Source organism: Mastigoproctus giganteus, chromosome 8 (assembly GCF_048544385.1).
Source record: "Mastigoproctus giganteus isolate SK-2022 chromosome 8, ASM4854438v1, whole genome shotgun sequence".
Classification (NCBI taxonomy): Eukaryota; Metazoa; Arthropoda; class Arachnida; order Uropygi; family Thelyphonidae; genus Mastigoproctus; species Mastigoproctus giganteus.
In genome coordinates, this window is record NC_143582.1 from 156,064,736 (window position 1) to 156,088,026 (window position 23,291).

Genomic DNA, 23,291 nt, shown 5'->3' on the forward strand with positions numbered 1-23,291 from the left:
TTACATCTTTAAGTAAATCCCACATCAATACACTGTGATCAGTGCTACCTAGTGGTTCTTTTATCTGCAGATTCTTAATGTATGAAGAATCACTGCTGATAATTAGATCAGGAGGATTGCTCTCTCTTGTTGCCTCTCGAAAATGCTACTGTAGAAAACAGTCATCCAATATATCCACAAAAGTCTTGTTAGTGTGTGAATGACCAACCCACAAGTTCTGGTCAATATCTGGAAAGTTAAAATCCCTGATTATAAGAAATTCTGATTTACTGGTCCACTCTATTTCTCTATGCAGTTGTTTGTTGTACTCATCACAGTTGTTCGGCCTCTAACACATGTCTACTTTCATTTTTATTTTCCAAGTGCTTGTGTCACACCAACACTATGCTATGCAAAAGCAACACCAAAATTTGCACTGTCTCTGGCATTAACAGAGTCATATGGCGACACAGAGTATACGACGTGGGTTTTGAGAAGATTCCTGGTGTCGCTTGACAATAAACACTGTACACTATATCCTTTCTGTATACATTGTACTCCTCATATTCAAATTCTGCCTCTGTTATATCTGAGTGACACCATATCTCTGATATTCCCACAATGCCTGCATTTGATGATGACTTGATCAGCACTTCAAATTCATCAAATTTATTTACTATTATCCGAGCATTAGTGTGCATGCAAGTATACAAGCATCTGTTTTTCCTTTTAGTTATCCTAACTCTTTATATCCCATTATTATTATTTAAAAAAAAAAAACTTTTTCCTTTATTATTATTATCAGTTTATTTCACCCTGTTACAGCCATTGATAAGAGGCAGATTGTTTTTACAAACATAGGTGGAAATCTGTAGTCTGTGTATTTTAACACTGGGGAGTATAATTTAATGCTGAAACTACATTGAACACAAAAAGCACTTAAAATATATTATACATGAATTAAACATATTTAAAATTAATGAATTAATTATTTACAATGAGTGTGGTATTCTACACGATTTAAACCTGTAATTTTATTTTGGACATTTTATTTGAAAGATATAACATAGAGTAAGTAATTTGTCTAGTATTGTCTCCTTTGTGATGTAAAATGGGGTAGGGGCAATGTCTTCTTAGTTGGATTGGGTTTAATTTGAGGAAAGGCAACCATGCCAATTCAAGATGCCATGTAGTTTCTAGTAACTATGCAATTGGTACAGGGAAAGAAAATACATTAAAATTATGGAATATCTTTAAAGCAATAGCCAAAGAACCCGCAAATTCACACACACACACACACACACACACACACACACACACACACACACACACACACACACACACACACACACACACACACACACACACACCATTAAGAATATATAGCAGGAGGAGGAAGCTGAGATGGATGAATAATGAGCACTACTTTAACACCCAGAAAAAGATGCCATGGGGAAGTTACGAGCAGTGAAACGTACTGGAGCCTATAATAACTACAAGTATTATCTGCAATAATAATACCAGAAAAAGTAAGGTTAGCAAAGGCTGATTAGGAGAAATAACTGGCTCAGAGAGCAAAAAATGGGGACAAGGAGTTTTTCATGTATCTGAATATCTGAAACAAGTAAAGAATGAATCAGATTAGACTCAGAGTAATCAGAGCAGGAAAGTCTTAGATAAAACAGCCGATGTTGCAGATGAATTAAACAGTTATGTTGCATCAATATTTACAGATGAAAGTCCTTTCATGATGAGGAGAAATTATGTGAGTGAAGCTTGGCAGCATGAAATTATAAGTGGTTGCTTATTGGGAAAACTCTCAGGCCTAAAGGTGAGTAAGATTCTTGGAGTTGAAGGCATATACCCAGAAATTGTGAAGTAAGTGCGTTGAGCCATTATAGTTAATCACGAAGGTATCTTTGGATTCACAAGAGATTCCTTTAGATTGCAGAAGAGCCAATGTATTGCCAATGCATAAAGGTGACTCTAAGCATGAAACAGTAGTAATAGTAATTGTGGCATGTGATGCAAGAAAGCAAGCGTATGAGCTTATCGTAATGCGTAAAGGTTGATCTAAGAGTGAAACAGTAGTAATAGTAATCATGGCATGTGATGCAAGAAAGCATCACATGCCATGTGATGCTTTCATTTGTGCCAAAAAAAAAAAGGTTTGTTGTGATGCACAACAAACCTTTTTTGGCATCCTCCTCCTGCAATATTTTCTTAATGGTATGTGCGCATTCGTGGCTTCTATGATTTTTTCTTTAAAGGTATTCCATAATTCAATTGTATTTGCCCTCACTCTGCAATCCACCCAATTAATAGTGCCATTAAGTGGCTTAAACACTGGTACAAAATAGTAATCATCTAGTTTATTTAAAAATATTTTTCTTCAAGGTGAGTTTCTCTCCAACTTATTCCAATTAATTATGGGCAGATTGAAGTCACCCATAATAAGAGATTCATGCTTGCTTGCCTATTCCATCTGCACATAAAGACTCTTGTCATACTTTTCACAATCTTCTGGTCTGTAGATTACTCCCATTCTTGTTATACCTTTGCTTCCAATTAACTTGCACCACACAGATTTTATGGTGGCAGATGTTTTGCTTCAGACTCAGCAAAAAGCTATTTTTGTGCGTAGACTGCTTTTCATAAGAAGCATGACTCCACCATCCATATCTTTCCTAATTACACACATGTTTGTTAGCCTTATTATGTCAGCATTAGTTGTCCTAACCAGGAGTTCAAATTTTATTGACAATAACAATACTCTTGACATTACTGTAGACACAGTTAAGTTATTTGGGCTTGTTTCCCTATCATTATCATCCTGCTCATTCGAACGTTGCTACCCTCAGAACATCTTGCGAACATCTGCTGTTGTGGCAACAAACAAGAATTCTTGAGGTGTGCAAGCATTGCTTTGACCTGTATCATCAGATAAATATGGATATATATTCTCCCTTTTCTCCCCCACCCCAACTAACAGTTTCCCTGAACTCTTAAGGTATCCTCACTGGCACTGGAAAAAATCCTTGCACCACCTTTGTTCAAATGAATACCATCTCTACAAAATAGATTCCTTCTACCTACAAGTGCAGGCTGTGCTGGTAAAAATTCTCCTCCTAGATTCTTGCACATTCCCACAAGTTTTGAGTTAACCTACAAGGCTTTCAGCATATAACCTGCCTATCATGTTTGGACAAAATTGCAGACACATTCACATTCTGACCTAACTCGTGGCATTTTTTCAGCATGTTTATATTTATCCAACAAGTGGTCACGTAGTATTCATTTAATATTGTTAGTCCCCATATAAATAATGATGCTCTCTTTACCCTCTTAAACCTGACAATTTGTTGGTAATATCACGAGTTGTTGCTCTTGGCAAATGCACCGTGGTTCTAGTCCACCTATCTTTATTACAAAAAATATTACCCGTGACAGTATAGTTTTCCTGGCAATAGTCTCCTAATAAAACTAGATCATCTTCAACCAGAGCAGTACGCACTTGACTATTCTTATCTGGGACCCAAATCAGGGGTGATCTTTTGACAGGCAATGAGATACACAAGTCTCTGGCAAGTGCTCGTTTTGTCAGTGACTCAATTTCTTCTCCTAATGCACCAAGTTCTAATTTGAGATCGGTACATTCCTTACATTGGGTGCAAAATAAAGAATTGTCATTAGAGCTAGGTTTGTCCAATAGGCCAGCCAACCTTAGAATATATACTACAGGCTTTACAATTCATGAACTCATGACTCACACCAAAAATTACCCGCAGGCATTTTCATCCTTCGACTTCCTTGGACTTTGTATTTTTAAGTGGATTTTGTAACACCCATTATTAAAGTAAAATTTAAATTTTAGAAAGAGCACAAAATTTAAATTTACAATATATTTCAGAATTTAAATTACCAAAATATTACAGAAATTAAACTTTGACAAAACTTTAATCATTAGAGAAGTTAAATTTAAGCCACCAAATGAAAGTTACGAAGTTCCTACCAGAATATTGATAACAACAGCTATCTGAATATTAAGCTGTAGCTTTCCAAATATTTTAAAAAATTTAAATTTACAGTATACTAAAGAATTTAAATTAACAAAGTAGTACAGAAATTAAACTGTCGACAAAACTAACCACAACAGAAGTTAAATTTAAGCTAACTGAATGAAAGTTACAAAGTTCCCACCAAAATATCAATAACAAAAGCCTTCAGAATATTAAGCTGTATTAAGTAGCTTTCTAAATATTTAACTAAATACAAAAATAAACTAACCTATGTGACTATATGAATTAAAATTATATATTAACTACAGTTCAGTATATTAAGTTTAAAAAAAACTTCAAAATTATTCCAAAATCTAATCTGCAATGAGATTCCAAAACACACTAGTGGAGCTAGTGTGTTTTGGAATCTCATAGCAGGTTAGATTTTGATCAAGTGCAGCAGTGTGCATTTTGATCTGTGATCAAGTGCAGCAGTGTATTATACATGTACACTGGTTGACATCCAACAAATGAATCCAATGAAGTGGGTAACTACAGGACTAGTTATTCTGACTTCAGTGTAGGGAAGATCAGGAGGCAATACAAGGGAGCATTTAGATAGAAATGGAATTTTGAAGGATATACGGTGTATTATATTAAGAGGATATTATGTTCACCCAACCTGGTTAGCTCTTTTTACATAGTGGCTCATTAGTTGGATGTAGGAAATAAATTCAACATTGTTTATTTGTAGTTTAGCAAAGCATTTGACTAAGTCCTGAATTAGAGATTACTGCATAAGTAGACATGGGGTACCCCAAGGATTAGAAGGAACTACAGTTTTTTCTGTTTTTTTTAAAACAACATTGATGAAGGGATAGAGGGCTTGATATTAAAATTGCGAGATTATGTAAAGATTAGAGAGTGGTTAATGAGCAGTGCCAAGCAGCACACATCTTCAGAACAGCTTGTATACGTACTTGTATAGGATGGTCAGAAAAGTGCTAGATGTGTTTTAATGCAGTAAAATGCAAGGTCTTGCACATGGGGAATAGCAAACCAAAAAATAACTTATACACTTAGTAAGTTTTAATAAAAAAATATTAGAGGGAGAAAGGAATTTGGAGGTTGCGATGTAGAAAGACATGAGGTTCTCTGTACAACATAGGCAGGCAGCAAGGAGGGCCCATCTCAGGGTGTCTTATCAATTTATAAATATTTGCATATGGAGATATGGAGTTCATAATTTTAGCATATAAGGCAGTTGTAATTCTGCAATTGGAATTGGAACACACCTTGCAGAATCAGAATTCTGCAATGTGTAAAAATATGGAGACCACACCTAAAAAAAGACATTGGGCTTGTAATGGTCCAAAGACAGGAACCCCACTTGGCAAGATTACAAAAGGGTGACCATATGAAGAAAGAAAAACTACGGGCACATAAATTCCAGGATAAGAGCTTTAGAATGGATTGTAGGAAGTTTTCTTTCACTAGTGAGTTGATAATTACTGAAATAAGTTTCTTCCATGGGTAGTTGAAGCTAACAGCTTGGATAAATTCAAAGGTTAGCTGAATAGTTGACCTTTGAATGTCCTTTGACCTTTGGTTACCTACATGATGAGGGACATCACATAGGTAGTTTTTTTTTTTTTTTTTACATTTCATTTATTTATATTTTTTATTTTTATTATTTTTTGAGTGGTGTAGCAAAAGCCTGAGGCCCCATTGTGCTGTATGGTTAATGCCAATATATATTTATTTTTTATTTTTATTTATTTATTTTTTTGATTTGGTAGTTGTTGGCGCATCGGCTTCTGTGGCCATATTGCACCTCCCAAGGTTTTTGCAGTACTTTGATCCAAGCCCGAGGCGGGAATCGAACCCGCGACCTTTGGGGTGCTGGGCAGGTACTTTACCCACTCGGCCAGCCCGGTCGGCCATATATTTATTAATTTGCCTGTTTTTTATTTGTTTAATTACTAAGATTTTATTATTACATTGGCAGTAGACACATTTATGTCTTTCTAATATTTTATGATTAATGAATATTCTTTAAGATAAAGTAGAAATTTGACTTTTAAATGTCTCTACTAAACTTCTTGGCAGCCTGCTTTGAGATTTTTATTTAGCTGCTGCCCTGTGTAATGCTAATTAATAAGGAGAAGTTGTACTACTGTTGTTATGGATTGGGAATCTGGGAAGAGTTATGATTTTTCGGATTTCATTTTCTGTATTAAAGTATTCCTGCAATCAAATATCCTTATCTTGTATAGTCCATTTCTCAGGAAAATGCACACAGTAATGGTTATGTGTTTAAATGGAAGTTTATTTTCCACACACACACACACACACACACACACACACTGCTTAGTTGTTTACATAGACAAAATACACTATTCACTTAGTTCAGTATGCATTCACTAATAAAGGCCACCCACAGGCAATGTTATCTTTAAATGTCACTTTATAGAAAAATACTATGGATAATATTTTACTTTAAGATAAGATCATAAGATCAAGCTTTGGCACTGAGTCTTTACATCAATATTTTTAGGAAATAAAAAATTCCAGTGATCGAGTACCTAGGGCATAATTTGCGCCTAAAACCTGTCAAAACTGTCAGAGTTTGAGGTTCATCCTGATGATTGGTAACAGTTAATAAGTTTCACTATTAATAAGTTGTACAAACTTATTAATAGTGAAAAGTTAAATAGTCAACTTCTGCTGCTATGGGAAAATGATTTTTGTTATTTTTAATTTTACACAAACAGGATAATCAGTGATCTCTCTCTCACTCTCACTCTCACACACACACACACACACACACACACACACACACACACACACACACACACACACACACACACACACACACACACACACACACACACACTTTCTCTTTATATAGTGGCGCGTTATAGCCAAAGCTGCTAATGCGCCAATAAAATCTAAATCCAAATCCAAATCTTTATATATAAAATCATTGTGACACTGTTATTAGCAGTTAAGAATGAACATTATTTAGTCGATGAGATGGATGATTGAGGCATGAGATGGAAAACCAAAAAAAAATGTAAAATAAATATATATATATATATATATATATATATTGAAAAATTGTTTCAATACATTTTTTTGTTGGTAAAACGAAGTTTTTATTTTTATTTTTTTCCTTTGTCAAGGAAAAAGGAGTTACTTTGTTATAAATAAGTGATGTGGCAATCTCAGAGAACACTATTAGAAAAATTACTGAAGCTGAGAAAAGTATACATCCTATTATACTAAAAAAAAAAGGCCGCATGTGAGTGCACTAGCCCATTGGGAATGTTAATGAGACCTTTGTTAGATTCTGGGACATTTCTCTTGGACTGTCCCAGAATCTTCTTCTCAGTCTACAAAGAGGATGCAAAAGAAGTGATGGAAAACTATAGACCAGTGAGTTTGACTTCAGTGATGATCGTGTCTATGGCTAAGAATGGGATGTGAGATCACCTTGTTGGGAGTAGTGTCTTTATTATTATTATTAGCCATATGGTACAAGGAAGCCTGATGACACTTATGCTGCACCAGCAAAAAAAATTTGAGTACCCTGAGAGAGAGAGAGAGAGAGAGAGAGAGAGAGAGAGAGAGAGAGAGAGAGAGAGAAAAGAATGATGATATCCAGTTCAGGACCCTGGGTGTGCCAAGTATGAGCCCCTGGGGTTATTTTAATAGATTATGGCATGGGTTCATGAAGGAAAGTGTTGCCTGACTTATTTAGTTAATTATTATGAAGTATAAAATAATTGTATGTAAAAAACACCTTCAGTATTATTTATCTTGATTTCAATAAAGCTTTTTTCTGCAGGAAAGACTTATACGTAATTGTTCTAAATTTTTTTCTTATAATGAATGGAAATTATAGTAGATATAACAGATTTTCTCAGTTTCTTGTGGTTTCTTCAACATTTATGTCTTTTAATAGTGTCCATGTCAATTTGTCTTACAACAGTTTGGTGCACAATAATTCAACATATTTAACAGTTCATTGCATAACAGTTCAATATATGCAACAGTTCTGTACATGACAATATACTGATTTCTATGCAAGGTATTTAGTGTGTGGCATTATGACTCATGGTGTTTTTTATAGAGTCCACTATCCACCCTCTTCATTCTTCAATTTTTAATGTGCATTCTACTTTTTTTATGGTAATCCTATGAAAAAAGTACCGTGGATAGATTACAGATTGAGAAACAAAAAAGAAACTTGTTTACTACTTTCACTTCTGTAGTTTGTATTTTTTGGATATATATATGGAAGTAAGTTGTTTTGTAGGCTAAAAGTAGAGATCAATAATGGATACTGACTGATTAATCCACTTTTCTGAATATTCATTTTGCAACCCACATTATCCTTTTTTTTTTTTTACTGAAAGCTGTTAAAATTTCCCTTGTAGAGGAAGGGCCTGAAATTAGAGTCTGGACTCCATATAGAGAGCAGCTTAGCCCAGTGAGGCATTTTCCCCAAGGCTTATGCTGGCTCTCAACTAATCCATACTTCTAGAATAGCATAGGTTTCTTCACCTTCATTTATTTTCCTTTCTTCTAGTTTCAGTGCCAATAAGGTTTTCTTCTGCTGTCCTTGTTTCTAGAACAGCCTATTCTGTTCTAGCAGCATGTGTTAAATATGTTTAAAACAATTAATAAATAACCTTATTTGGAGTTAAATATTACAAACATTGTGGATCAACAGTTATGATGACATAATAGGCATATATTTTCCTTCAAACTTGCCTTTTAGAATTAATCTTGTTTATTTACTTTTTTATATATCTAATAGCCCTCTCCAAAAATGTTTCCTAACAACCCCCACCCTCATCCATATTATTAGAGTAATATGAGTTTGAATATTTTTGCACAAAAATAAACAAAATATATATATATATTAAATGTAATATAAAATCATGAATATTAAACATGTAGTTTCGGTTGGTGGATAAAAATAAATAAGCTACATATGACAGATGCACCAAAATGCACAAAGCATCAGTAAAGAATGCAAAAATTTGTAATGTAATGTAAGAAATGAAAAGTCTGATAAAGTTTGCATAGATGGAAGTTAAAAATACACAAAGTGCCAAGTACTAGAAGGGTGAGGATAGCAGAAAAAAGAAGTAATGTAGGTTTGTAAAAGGAGAAAGAATGTGAATATTCTATAAGTTATGATGAATTAAGAGAATTATAGGCTGAATTGCAAAGCCAATTAGAGGTGAGAGAACTGCAAAGTAAAATGATTAAACAAATAAAATAAAAGGTGGGATAGCTGTCATCAGATATGGGTGGGCAAATTTAGTTATAAGTCAGATATAGGGAGAGCAAAAATCTGATGTAAGCTGAAGTAAATATTGATAAATGGTCAGGTATTTCATCAGGGGGACTACACCTGACCATGTACTAGGAACTTCATTTCTATGCTTGTCCATAACAGTGAGAGAGGGGCAAAATAAAGCAAAAAGATTAAAATTAGCACATTCTCTCACAGTATGATCGAGGTAATCCCAATGCGGTGTCAAAGATATAAAAAATTAAGGTAAAAATAAGGATAAGGCTAAAATAAAATATAAGCAAGCATTTTCAGAGTAGGGAAAAAAGTTTTTGAATTTGTTTGTGTGTGTGTGTGTGTGTGTGTGTGTGTGAGAGAGAGAGAGAGAGAGAGAGAGAGAGAGAGAGAGAGAGAGAGAGAGAGAGATACACTGAATTGTCATGTTCACTAAGTTGCAAGTTGTCATATTCTCCAAATTGTCTTTCACTGAATTTCATGAAATTGTTGCTTACATTGAAGCACATCTTGTACTGAATAATATTATGAGTTGTCTTACACCGAGCTGATTTGAGCTCTTTTAATCTATAATGTGGCTATGATAAGTATTCAATTATAATGAGCATATTTTTATTTTCTCTACTGTCATTACAGCACACTTTCACTGTATTTCTAATGCTGACATAAGGTAGTGTGCATGGATAATGCTCAGGTAACACTCTCTTTTCAAAAGGCTGAATAAATGAATGATGCATAGTGTAGTGAATAAGGTTTAAAAAAGTGGTATTGGATAACTCTTTTTCAATTTATTTCAATGTGTGATTTCAGGTGAATTTAATGTTTGGACAAGGGAAGCTGGCGCAGGAATGCTTTCTGTTTCTGTTGAGGGCCCATCAAAAGCAAACATAGACTTCATTGACAAAACTGATGGTAGTGCTCAAGTTTCATACAGAGTTCGTGAGGCAGGTGAGTATAAATGCAACATGTCCAAACGCTACTTTGTCTTCCAAATATACTTCATTTCCTTATTTCAATGTCATCATAAAACTATCGTATTGGACTGCAATTAGGGGGGAAAAATGAAAAAAAACCCAACAGTTTAATTTACCAGTTATTTCATGGTGCCCCATTGTAGTAGGTCCCTTGCAAAGTAATACACTTTGCCCAAAAATGTTTCATTGCTGGAATTACTATGCAATTCCAGAAATGATGGCAATTCCTGTGGAGGTGATTATCCCGTTGTATATGGTTATGGTTAGGCCACATCTTGAGTACTGCATATAAGACTGGAAGCGTCATTTGCAGAAGGATGTGAATCTGTTGGAATGGGAGTAGAGAAGAGAACAAGATAAGTGAGGGGAACAAAAGGGTGTTCTTATTTGGGAAAGGGTTCAGTTCTGAAAATGCAGTGCTGGAAACTAGGCACCTTCGAGGAGATCAGACAGGTGTTTAAGGCTTTGAATGGAAACCTTCCTCTTATTCAGAGTACACATGCAGAAGGGAGCACAAATTCAAATTGTAGTATAGATGTGTTGAAATTTGCCGTCAGCTGCAGGTAGTCGATTGTTGGAATAAATTTCCAGCTGTGTAGATGTGGGTAGTTTGAATAAATTCAAGGAAGAATTAGATAGATTGCTAGAGAGGATGGATAGGTGATATGGGAATTTTTTTTTCTTTTTTTGCTGATGCTGTATTAGCTTCCTTTCTGCATTATTTGTCACTACTGATACCAGTATAATCCCAGAAACTGATTTGATTTGTTAAGGCTCTAACTCTCATTTTGACTTTGTGGAACTCATTCTTTTAAATCCATTATACTAGTAAAACACAGAAATTGTAAAGAGTATCCAAGATTATCTTACTTGGGGACATAAAAAATAACACAGAAGCAATCAAGCAAGCAAGCTTTGTGGGGTTGATACCCAACTGCTTACAAAGGTATGCACTGCTCTGTAACGGTACTTTTGTTGCCACAAAGTACTGGTACAGAGAAGATCAAAAACTTTTGGTAGCACTTCATATGCCAAATACAGTCTAATTGCTCATATATAGTCTAATTCAGTTATTGTGGCACTGAACTGCAATATTCTTGACATTATAATCAAGTAATAGTAGTAATGGTAAATGATGCAAGGAAGCAAGCTTATATAGCATGGGTGGCCAGCTAGATGACCTTCAGGAGCCACAATAGTAGAAGGCATATTGGAAAGAGCTATATAATAAAACGCATGCATATGTCTCCATGAGCCAATGGCTCCATCTGTTGTGTATAGCATCTCTATGGTAAAATTCTTTAGACATATGTGTGGTTCAATCAGTTTTTTACAGTGCACAAGTTAATTTGTGTGAACATTATTAGTTTCTTTTTAAGTGAGACCCTTTAAAAGATATTATGCTGTCTGCAAAATGTAAATATGAAGATGAGAATAGGGGATTTAAGGCAGAGGGGGAAGAGGAGTTTCTTTTTGTGGAAATAAATGGTAAACGAATGTATCTTTTGTGTCAAGTAACATTTTCAAACTCAAGGCCAATAATCTTAAGCGCCATTACAAAATGAATCAGTTCTTTCACCCAACAATTTCCTGCTGGTTCCGTGTTAAGGCGAACCAAAATATTGTCTTTAAAAGAAAAATTTAATAGACAAACCAAGGTTGTCAATGTTTATTAAAGAGGCAGATGTAACAACAGAAGCTGGATTTATTTTGGCCTTCAATATCGCTCGGGCAAACACCCTTACATGGAAGGAATGTTTCATTAAGAAAAATATTGCTTAAGTAATTTCAGTTTTAGACCCGGAAAACAGAAAACTGCACAAAATGATTGAACAAATCCCTGCATACAGTGGAAAGATGAATTTTTGTAATCAGCGCTGACATCTTAAATAAATTGCAACATGATTTAAAGAATTGCTCAGCACTAAGCCTTGGATGAATCTACAGACATTGAAGATTAACCTCAACTAGCCATATTTGTTCGTTTTGTAACAAATAATCTAGACATGACAGAACTTTAGATCTGATTGCTTTGAAGGATATGACTCTAGCTTCAGACATAAAAGGGGCTTTTGATCTCGCACTTGGCAAAGCTTCTGTACTAATTAAGAAGAGAGTCGGTGTTGCAACTGATGGACCTGATGAACCTGCCCCACGGTATGAGAGGTGTCGGCACTGCTCCGAAAACTTCTTATCTGACTGCACAATGCACAGTTACCACCAGGTCTTTTTCATTCTCCACTACCCTGAGTGTAGTACCGTATAGTAGGTACGTTACTCTGGGGTTATGTCTTCTTTCACTTAACCATCACTTTATCCATAGGGTGCCTCCGTAGCCAGATGGGAAGGAGCAGCAGTGCGTAGCACATGCTTCTTGATTAGACCGGGGTTCAAGCCCATCACCACCAAATACGGAGGATGCGGAAAGGTCAGGGAACGACCACCGCATATTCCCAGAGCAATATGGCTTTAGTTGCTAATGCTCCTAAAAACCAAATAACAACAACCGTTATCCATAGCAGTAACTTTCCCTTAATGCTACATTGCTCCAATTTGTACAGCAGTTTTTTATGTGCAAAAGTATCAAAGGAGTTCCTGCAATCCAAATGTAAGATGATGTCAAAATTATTTTTTGTATCTAGTTCCTTAGTCACTGCATTATAGTAACATATCAGATTGGTTATGTCCATCCTCACAATCTCTCTGCCACTTTCCTTTCAGTTATCACAAAGTCATTTTGATCCTCGTTAAAGTTTGATAAACTTCTGGCATCCCCTTCCCTAAAGATTCCTCCTGTGTGAATGTAGATGCAAAATACCTATTCAATTTGGCTGCAACCTGAGCAGATTCATCAACATTTAACCCATTGAAATCAAGTGACCCAATGAGATTCAACCTCTACCTTCTACTATTAATATAAGCATAGAAGTCTTGCTGTTTTATTTTGCATTCTTTGCCAGAGACTTCTCATAATCTGCCTTAGCTTGCCTAACCTACTTTGTGACTTGATTACAGACTAATTTATATCTGCCATAGGCTTCTGTATCACCTGATAATTTATGTGTCCCATGCACTTTTCTTCTCTGCCATGTGTCTTAATAGTTCATATGTCATCCATTTAGTCTAAGCCTTGAACAGTATTTCTTTATTGATAGGAAAAGTCTAGTAACTAGTAAGTAGCTTTGATTACTTCCCTGAATACTTTCCATTAAGAATTTACTGTTGGTAACATCAGTTTGTCCCACTTCACACAAATTAAAAACTGTCCGAGACCTCTGAGTCACCCTTACGAAAGCAAAAACCTTTCCCTTTACCCATGACAGTAGTTATGTCTTCAATTAAATTCCACATTAGTACATTGTGATCACTGCTACCCAATGGGTCTTTTACCTACAAATTCTACTTTGAACTGGGTCCACTGGAACCAAGAGGACAGGAATACGGTTAATTAATGCATGAAGAATCACTGCCAATACCCAGATCAAGAGGATTAATTCCTCTTGTTACCTCTATAACATGCTGCTGTAAAAAACAGTCATCTAAGAAATCCACACTAGTCTTGCAACTCACACACTAACCTTGCTAGTGTGTGAGTGACTAACCTGCAAATTACAGTCAACATCTGGAAAGTTAAAATCTCCCATTATGAGACATTCTGGTTTGCTGGCCCACTCTGCTTCCCTGCATAGCTGTTTGGTGTACTCGCCACAGTCATTAGGCCTATAATACACTCCTACTCTCAATTTTGTTTTCCCAGTACTTATATCACACCGAACTGACTCAACATTGCACTCTTCACCCAAGTCAATTGGATGCACTGCTTTAGATTTAATATTCTTCTTAACTAAGAGCATAACCCCTCCACCTCTCCTGCTGTATCTGTCCTTCTCGTATACATTGTACCCCCCATATTCAAATTCAACATAACTTATGCACTTATCATTGCCTTGATAGCATCAGCAAATATTCGTGCACACCTTCTATTCAAGTGTATCCCATCCCTGTAAAAACAGTCTCTCCTAATAACAAGCCCAGACTGCGCTGAGAAAAATTGTAGAAGCCAATTCAGAAGAACAGTACCCATGGAAGTATCTATAGAAAAGGCATTGGTGAAGGTAGTAGTAGTAGTAGTAGTGGCATGTGATGCAAGAAAGCAAGTGTATGAGCTTATGCAGCATCAGCCAAAAAAAAAAAAAAAAAAAAATCACACCATTACCTCCAAATGCCTGTCCAGTTCCTCCTTAAATTTATTTAACCTGTCAACTTCCACAACGACAGATGGAAGTTTGTTCCAGCAATTAACCACCCGCTCGCTAAAGGCAAATTTCCGCACATCTATTCTACATCTGTCTTTTCTTAATTTGAATTTATGCCCCCTTAGGTTCGTAATCTGAACAAGTGGAAGGATCCCATCAGAATTCAGCGTGCTCAACCCATTCAAGGCCTTATTACCTCAATCAGATCACCGCGCAGGTGCCTAGTCTCCAGCCACTGCAATTTGCAGAACTTAAGCCTCTCTTGGTAAGAGGAACCCTTCATTCCCCTCACCGATCTTGTTGCTCTTATCTGTACACGCTCAAGTAAATCTACATCCTTCCTAAAATGAAGCCTCCAGACCAGTATGCAGTACTCAAGGCGTGGCCTGACCATTGCCTTATACAGAGGGACAATCACCTCCTTCTCACTGCTAGCAAAATTCCTATATATCATTGACAAAACCCCATGACCTGCCCTGGCAGCCTGTCTGCATTGCTCAGAAAACTTCATATCTGCCTGCACAATTACTCCCAGGTCTTTTTCATTTTCTACCACCTTAAGTGTAGTACCACACAGTTGGTACGTTTCTCTGGGGTTACTTCTACCCATATGCAGTACTTTGCATTTGTCAAGGTTAAACTTCAGTTGCAACTTCTTAGCCCATCTGCCCAAATTATCTAGATCCTGTTGCAGTAGCACACTGCCATTACTGTCATTAACAACTCTGCCAACCTTTGTATCATCTGCAAACTTCAACATTAAGCCTGATATACCGTCATCAATATCATTGATAAATATACAAAACAACAGTGGACCTAACACCGAACCCTGTGGGACTCCATTAATAACATTAGTCCACGAAGAGCAGCATTCATTCATTACCACCCTCTATCTTCTCCCACTTAACCATCCTTTTATCCATTGTAGCAACTTACCCTTAATACCATTTTGCTCCAATTTGTACAATAGTCTTCCATGCGCAACAATGTCAAAAGCCTGCCTGAAATCCAAATATATGATATCAAAATTATTTTTTGCATCCAGTTCCTTTGTAAAAAAAAAAAAAAAAAAAAAGTAAATTGCAACCATTATCAACCCACTGTAGGATGGAAGCCTCCTCAACAATTCATGCTGAGGGAAATGGACCATAATCTGCCACGCTGGTCCAGTGCGGGTTGGCAGATTGGCCATATTCAGCAGTCGGGGGCTTGAACCCCGGTCTACTCAAAGAGCGGGAGTGCAGTGGTCTACTGCCACTTCACTCCCGCTTCTGACTACTCGGCTACGGAGGGCGTCAGTTCCTTTGTAACCACATCATAATATCCTATCAAATTTGTCAGACAAGACTTTCCCTTAACAAACTCATGCTGTGTCTGAATTATTGCTGCAGTCTTGTCTAGATGATCCTGCAGTGCATCTTTAACCAGATGCATTCCATTATTTTACCCAGAACAGAAGTTAAACTAACTGGTCTGTAATTACTCGTGTCACCCTTCGATCCCCCTTTGTGAATTGGGGATACATTTGCACATCTCCAGTCCGTGGGGACCTCCCCTGAATCCAAGGATGCTCTCATTATTATGGCTAAGGGTTTGCTTAGTTGCTTTACCGCCTCCTTTAATATAACTGGATAGATCCCATCCACCCCAGGTGCTTTTCTTATGTTTAACTTCAACAATTTCTTCTCCACTTTGCTTTCAGTTATTACAAAATCATTAAGTATCCTGCTACAATTTGATAACCTTCTGCCATTTTCAAACCTTAATAATTCCTCATGTGTGAATGTAGATGCAAAATACACATTCAGTTTGTTTGCAATCTGAGCAGGATCATCAACACCCGAACCATCGATGTCAAGTGGACCAATCAGATTCATCCCCTTCCTTTTAGAGTTTATATAAGTAAAGAAATCCTTGTTGTTTTTCTTACCATCTTTTGCCAAGGATTTCTCGTAATCTGCCTTCACCTGCCTAACCTCCTTTGTGACCTGATTACAAACTAGCTTATATCTGCCATAGGCTTCTGAGTCGCTTGATAAATTAGATGCATCCCATGCATTATTCTTCTCTGTTACGAGTCTCATTAGATAACCATTTAGGCCTAAACCTTGAACAATATTTCTTAATAGGTATGAAACTTTTAGTACCATCCACGATTAATTCCTGGAATGCATCCCACTTAGAATTTACTGTTGGTAACATTGTCAGTTGATCCCACTGTACAGAATTTAAAAACTGTCGGAGACCACTGTACTCACCTTTATGAAAGCAAACACCCTTTCCTTTACCCCTGATGGTAATTAAATCTTTTAGTAAATCCCACATCAGTACACTGTGATCACTGCCACCTAGTGGTTCCTTTATCTGCAAATTCTTAATACACGAATGATCACTGCTGATAACCAGATCAAGAGTATTACTTTCTCTGGTTGCCTCTCGAACATGCTGCTGCAGAAAACAATCATCCAATAAATCCACAAAAGTCTGACTAGTGTGTGAGTGACCAACCCACAAGTTCCAGTTAATATCTGGGAAGTTAAAATCCCCCATTATAAGACATTCCGATTTACTAGCCCACTCTGTTTCTCTGTACAATTGTTCATTGTACTCATTCGAGCCATTAGGCCTATAACCCACTCCTACTCTTATTTTTGCTTTCGCAGTGCTTATGTCACACCATTAATGAACACTTTTTTCAAGGAAAGGGTGAACAGAAAGTGGACATGGAAGAGTCCAAATGGATTAACAACTAATGAAATCGACTTCATCCTCACTAACAGAAGATATATTGTGAATGATGTTACCGTCCTGAATAAGGTAAATGTTGGAAGTGATCACAGAATGGTAAGATGTACACTTGATATAGATGTAGGAAAGGAAAGGAAAAAACTGACTCGGGTAAATAATACAAAGGTCTTTGAGATAACAGAGGTGGAGAAAAAGCAGTATGTACTGGAACTTAAGAACAAGTTTGAACCTTCTGCAGACTGCTCAGGACCAAGATATCGACGAGGAATATTAAAACTTTCTAAAAGTGATAAAGCCCAAGAAACCTATAGGGAAAAAGAAATCCAAAGAAGAAAAAAATTGTCAAGAAACACTTGTCATGATGAACCGAAGACGACAAATGAATAGCAAGGAAAACACTGATAGGGAGAAAATTGAGTATACTGCATTATGCAAAGCCATTAGAAAGAGACTCAGAGAGGACATAAGAAGATTTAACACAAGAAAAGTAGAACAAGCATTAAGGGAAAACAAAGGATTTAAATCAGCAGCCACGAGCAGTAATACAGAACGACAAATGATACTGAAACTGAAGAATAGCGATGGTGTACTTATAAACAGCAGAGAAGGCATAATTCAAATAGCAGAAGACTACTATAGAGAATTATACAAGGAGCGAGGGAATGATACCAGCAGTGGGGAAGATGGATTGCAAAGTAGCAACACATTCGACATACCCGATATTCTTCCTGATGAGGTAGAACATGCATTGAAGAAAATGAAGAATCAGAAAGCCCCGGGGGAAGATAAAGTTACTGTAGAGTTATTAAAATTGTGAGGAAGAGACATAACACAAAAACTGGCAAGGCTCTTCACAAAGTGCATTAGAAAAGGTGTGACGCCTAAGCAGTGGAATAATGCAATCATAGTTTTGCTGCATAAGAAAGGAGATAAATCAGAAACTGGAAATTATAGACCAATTAGCTTGTTATCCCACATCTACAAGTTGTTCACAAGGGTCATTACTAACAGATTAGAAAGAATACTTGATGAGAATCAACCGAAAGAGCAAGCTGGCTTTAGGACAGGATTCTCAACTATGGATCACCTTCACGTAATATCACAGCTAATGGAGAAAGCAAAGGAATATAAAACACCATTATGCCTGGCATTTGTGGATTATGAAAAGGCATTTGACTCCATACAGCATAAGGCAGTGTTTTGGGCACTGGAAAGACAACCCATAGATACCCCATATATTATGATTTTGAAGAAAATATATGAGAGTGCTACCTCCTTTATTAGACTAGACAAAGACAGTAGGAAATTTAAAATTGAGAAAGGAGTTCGACAAGGAGACACAATATCTCTGAAGTTGTTTACTGCTGCCTTTCAGAAGATTAGACTGGTCGCAGAAAGGAGTCAGTGTGAATGGAGAGTACCTAAACCATTTACGATTTGCAGATGATATTGTGGTCATAAGCCACGATCCCAAAGAATTAGAGGAAAATCTTAATCAGTTATGCACAGTTAGTAAGGATTTTGGACTAAAGATGAATATGGCTAAACAAAAGTAATGATGAACAAGTGTGCCACAGAAAGGGAAATAATGATTGAAGGAGCAGTAATTGAATAGGTGGAGTCATATACTTATCTGGGACAAGTTATTAGCTGTAATAATGATAAATGGCTGGAAGTCAAGAGAAGAATAAATTTTGAATGGATAGCATTCAGGAAATATAGTCACATACTGAAGAGCAATATCCCAGTTTGTCTGAAACGTAAAATAATGAATCAATGTATACTCCCCACCATGACTTATGGAAGTGAAACTTGGGCACTCACCAAAAGAATGGAAGAGAAGCTGAGAACTACACAGTGAAGAATGGAATGAATTATACTGGGAATCAAACTGTTAGATAAGAGAAACACATGGATTAGGCAGCAAACTCAAGTAAAGGACATTCTTATCAAAACTAAAGAACTAAAATGGTCTTGGGCAGGACACATAGCTCGATGACATGATGACAGATGGACTAAGAAAATAACAGAATGGTACCCAAGAGGAGCTAGAAGAAAACCTGGAAGACAACAGCGGAGATGGATAGATGAAATTCATGAGTTTGTGGGCAGTAAATGGATGGCCATTGCACAAAACAGAAGGAACTGGAAAGTTGCTGGAGAGGCCTTCATCCTGCAGTGGATTGAAAATGGCTGATGATAATAATGATGATGTCACACCAAACTGACTCAACAGTGCATTGTTCATATATATCAACTGGATGCACTTCTTTTGATTTTATGTTTTTCTTAATTAACAGCATAACACCTCCTCCCTTTCTATCCTGTCTATCCTTTCTGTACACATTGTACTCCCCAAATTCCAGTTCAGCATTCCTTATATCTGTGTGACACCACGTCTCTGCTATCCCAACAATATCCACCTTTGATGTCTTGACCAACACTTCAAATTCATCAAATTTATATACTATACTTCTAGCATTGGTATACATGCAAGCATACATGCTCCTACTCCTATTCCTAGTTACCCTAACACATCCCATATACCCACCTACTTCAGGATGACTGCCATCCGTCCCTGAAAACCCCCAACACCGCACGCTCCAGGTCGCTACTTATTCTAATAGAACTTGTGCAAGAATCACCTTTACCTCTGCCTACGGCTACTGTTAAACTATTAGTTCTTGTATCCCCCCAAGCTATCAGTTTTCCGACCCTTTAAAAATTGCAGTCACAGCTGTAATTTTTAAAGAGAGTCAACGCCCTCTCTTTTAAAAGGTAAAGAAAACCAACACAAGAACTACCGCAAACTTCAGGAAACTTACCTGGAAAAACTGGTTTGCCGCTACCGCAGTTTTTCCCTCCATTCTCGGTAAACAAACGGTACATGTTATCAGTAGTGGCAGTAGAAGTCATTTTTTCCCCCTATTTTAAAACAGTGGGAAGCGGGGAATAAACACGTTAAGACTGGGCAGTATGGAGGGTGTACTTACAAGACACTCATGCAGGTCTTGCAAAACACTCATGTACCTGTGTGTTTTGCAGATACATGAGTGTTTTGTCTGGATTCACCAGTGGTATGGCAAAAACACTTATGAACTTTAATAATCTACTTTTAATAATGAGAAAAACTAATCAATACATCGTTATCGACTTCTACTGCCACTACCGTTAACACACGCCGTATGTTTACCAAGACTGCAGGGAGACACTGCGGTAGCAGCAAACCAGTTTCCCCTGGTAAGTTTCACAAAGTTTGTAGTAGTTTTCGTGTTGGCTTTCTTTACCTTAGCCAAGGCATGCAGCAGTAACAGAACAGCTATGAGACAGAGAGTGGAGAGACACTGTTGGAGATTAGCATTAGTAGAGGCATATGGTGCAAGGAAGCAAGCTTATGCAGCATCAGCCAAAAAACAAAAAACGCCGCTCCCATTTCACCCCTCCGTTCGTTCGAAATACCTGTCCTGCTGAGCCTTAAATTTATTTAGGCTATCAACTTCCACAAGGGATGGAAGTCTGTTCCACCAACCAACTACCTGTTGTCTAAAGGCAAATTTCTGCACATCTATCCTACTTCCTCAATTTGAATTTATGCCCTCTCAGGTGATTATTCTGAGCAAGAGGAAGAATCCCATCAGCATTGAGCATGCTCAAACAATTCAAGGCTTTATACACCTCTATCAGACCACCTCACCGGTGCCTAGTCTCCAGACACTGTAATTTGCAAAACTTAAGCCTTTCTTCGTAAGAGCAACCCTTTGTTCTATTCACTAATCTTGTTGCCCTTCTCTCTAGTCGTTCCAGCAGCTCTACATCTTTCTTGAAATGAGGTCGCCAGACCTGTATACAGTACTCAAGGTGTGGCCTGACCATTGCTTTATACAAGGGAATAATCACCTCCTTATCCCTGCTAGAAAAATTCCTGTATATCATTGACAAGACACCATGAGCTACTCTTGCAGCCCAAAGGGCTGCACGTGATGAAGTATTAATCAACCAACTGCCATCTTTTGAAGCCTGAGAAAGGTTTTGGGGGCACCACCCCCAGATGTGGGAACAATATTCCCTGGTAGGGCGAATTTGCGATTTTTACAGAGTGAACAGCTGTTTGGAAGAAAAGTAAATGCAGAGAGCGAAGGAGAAAAGCCAGTTTTTTAGAACCAGAGGAAGCAATATTGTAATGTGCTTATGCCAAGAGAGACTTTATGCTGGGAGCATTGTCGAGGCTACGTTATGTCAAGGATCTGGGTATATTCTTACCACATGTACGCCATATCCAAAAATTTCATTACTTCATACAGCATGTCTCACCCACTTTTTCTTACTATTGAATACACCATGAATTGTCAAACTAATAGAGCAAGCTTATCTGCGAAAAGATCTAAACCTCCCAAGGACTTCCTAATTCATTTCACAAATATACGTGGTCTCAATTCTAATCTCAACGATGTCCATTTCCACTTGCAGTCTGCCAAACCCCATGTACTTTTTCTGACAGAATCTCAGTTATCGGTTGATTCAACTACTGCTCATCTCAGATGCCCAAATTATTCGCTGTATGATTCCTTTCGCCTCAAAGGTGGTACTTGTGCATATGTCCGTTCTGATATTCCCTGTCAGAGACTTGGCAATTTGGAATCTCCTCTCTTTGATCTTCTCTGGCTTAAAATCTCTCTACCTCATTGTGTTAAATTCATCTGTTGTCTCTACCGTTCTCCCAACTCCACTAATCACTTGGAGCTCTTTCACTTCCTCCCTTTGCAACTTGACTTTCTCCAGTCCAACTTTCCTAACAGTGAGGTAATTTTCCTTGGTGATTTTAATGCTCACAACTCCAGCTGGCTTCCGTTTTCTAGTCACACCGACCCAGCAGGTCGAGATGCTGAGGCTTTTGCAATTAATAATGACCTAGCACAGATTGTTCATTTACCTACAAGAATACTGGACAATCCTAATCATACAGCCAATACGCTTGATCTTTTTCTCACAAATAACCCTTCTAAGTACACAGTCGAAGTGAGAGGTCCTTTAGGCACTTCAGATCACAACTTGGTGATTGTCTCTTCTCCAATGGAACCTTTATCCCATGGCTATTCGCAACCTCGTGTTGTATGGCATTACAAGAATGCAAAATGGGATGACCTGCGAGACTTCTTTTCCTTGGTCGGATTACTGTTTCAAAACTTCTGATGTCAACGTTTTGCTCAGATCGTGTCAGTGAAATTATTCTTGCAGGAATGGAATCCTTTATCCCACACTCCACTTTAAAATCTCATCCTTTATCTAAACCTTGGTATTCCAATAAATGTGCTAAGGCTGTCCAAGAGAAGAATGTTGCATATCGTAATTGGCTTGTTTCTAATTCTTCAGTTTCATTCTCTGCCTACACCAAAGCTCGCAACAATTGTAAAGCAGTTATTAATCAGTCCAAACTAGAGTTTGAACAGGCTAAGAGTAGAAAACTTGCTTCATGCCCTAATGGTAGCCGGGCATTCTGGTCTCTTGCCAAAGCTATTGGTTGCAACTTCTGCCCATCTCTGCTCCCACCTCTGTCCAAACAAGATGGTTCTGTTGTCACTTCAGCCAAGGATAAAGCTGACCTGCTAGCATCCCATTTTTCTTCCAGCTCATGTATTAATGATCTTAGTAAAACACCTCCCACCATTCCCAACACGCTCCATTCAATGCCTGCTGTGGTCTTCCGTCAAAAGGATATCAGAAGGATTTTGATGAATCTTGATGCTAAGAAAGCTCCGGGTCCTGATGGTATTTCTCCACTTGTTCTCAAAACCTGTGCTCCTGAACTTACTCCTATTCTTTGCCACCTTTTCTCACTTTCTTATTCCAAAGGTGTTTTTCCTTCTGCTTGGAAATTTGCTCATATCCAGCCAGTTCCTAAAAAGGGTGACAAATCCCTCCCATCCAATTATCATCCCATTGCAATTACTTCTACTCTTTCTAAAGTAATGGAGAAATCAATTAACCGCCAACTATTAAACTACCTAGAAACCCT

The 23,291-nt window shown here is 37.4% G+C and overlaps 1 protein-coding gene across 1 annotated transcript in view; it reads left to right on the forward strand.

The window, feature by feature from the left end:
• LOC150081939 (filamin-A-like) overlaps positions 1–23,291 on the forward strand; it is a 385,277-nt gene that overhangs the window by 262,097 nt on the left and 99,889 nt on the right. Inside the window, exon 10 of the mRNA XM_090378994.1 lies at positions 10,111–10,248. Coding sequence (XP_090235120.1) covers positions 10,111–10,248 — 138 coding nt within the window. The remainder of the gene's footprint in view (positions 1–10,110; positions 10,249–23,291) is intronic.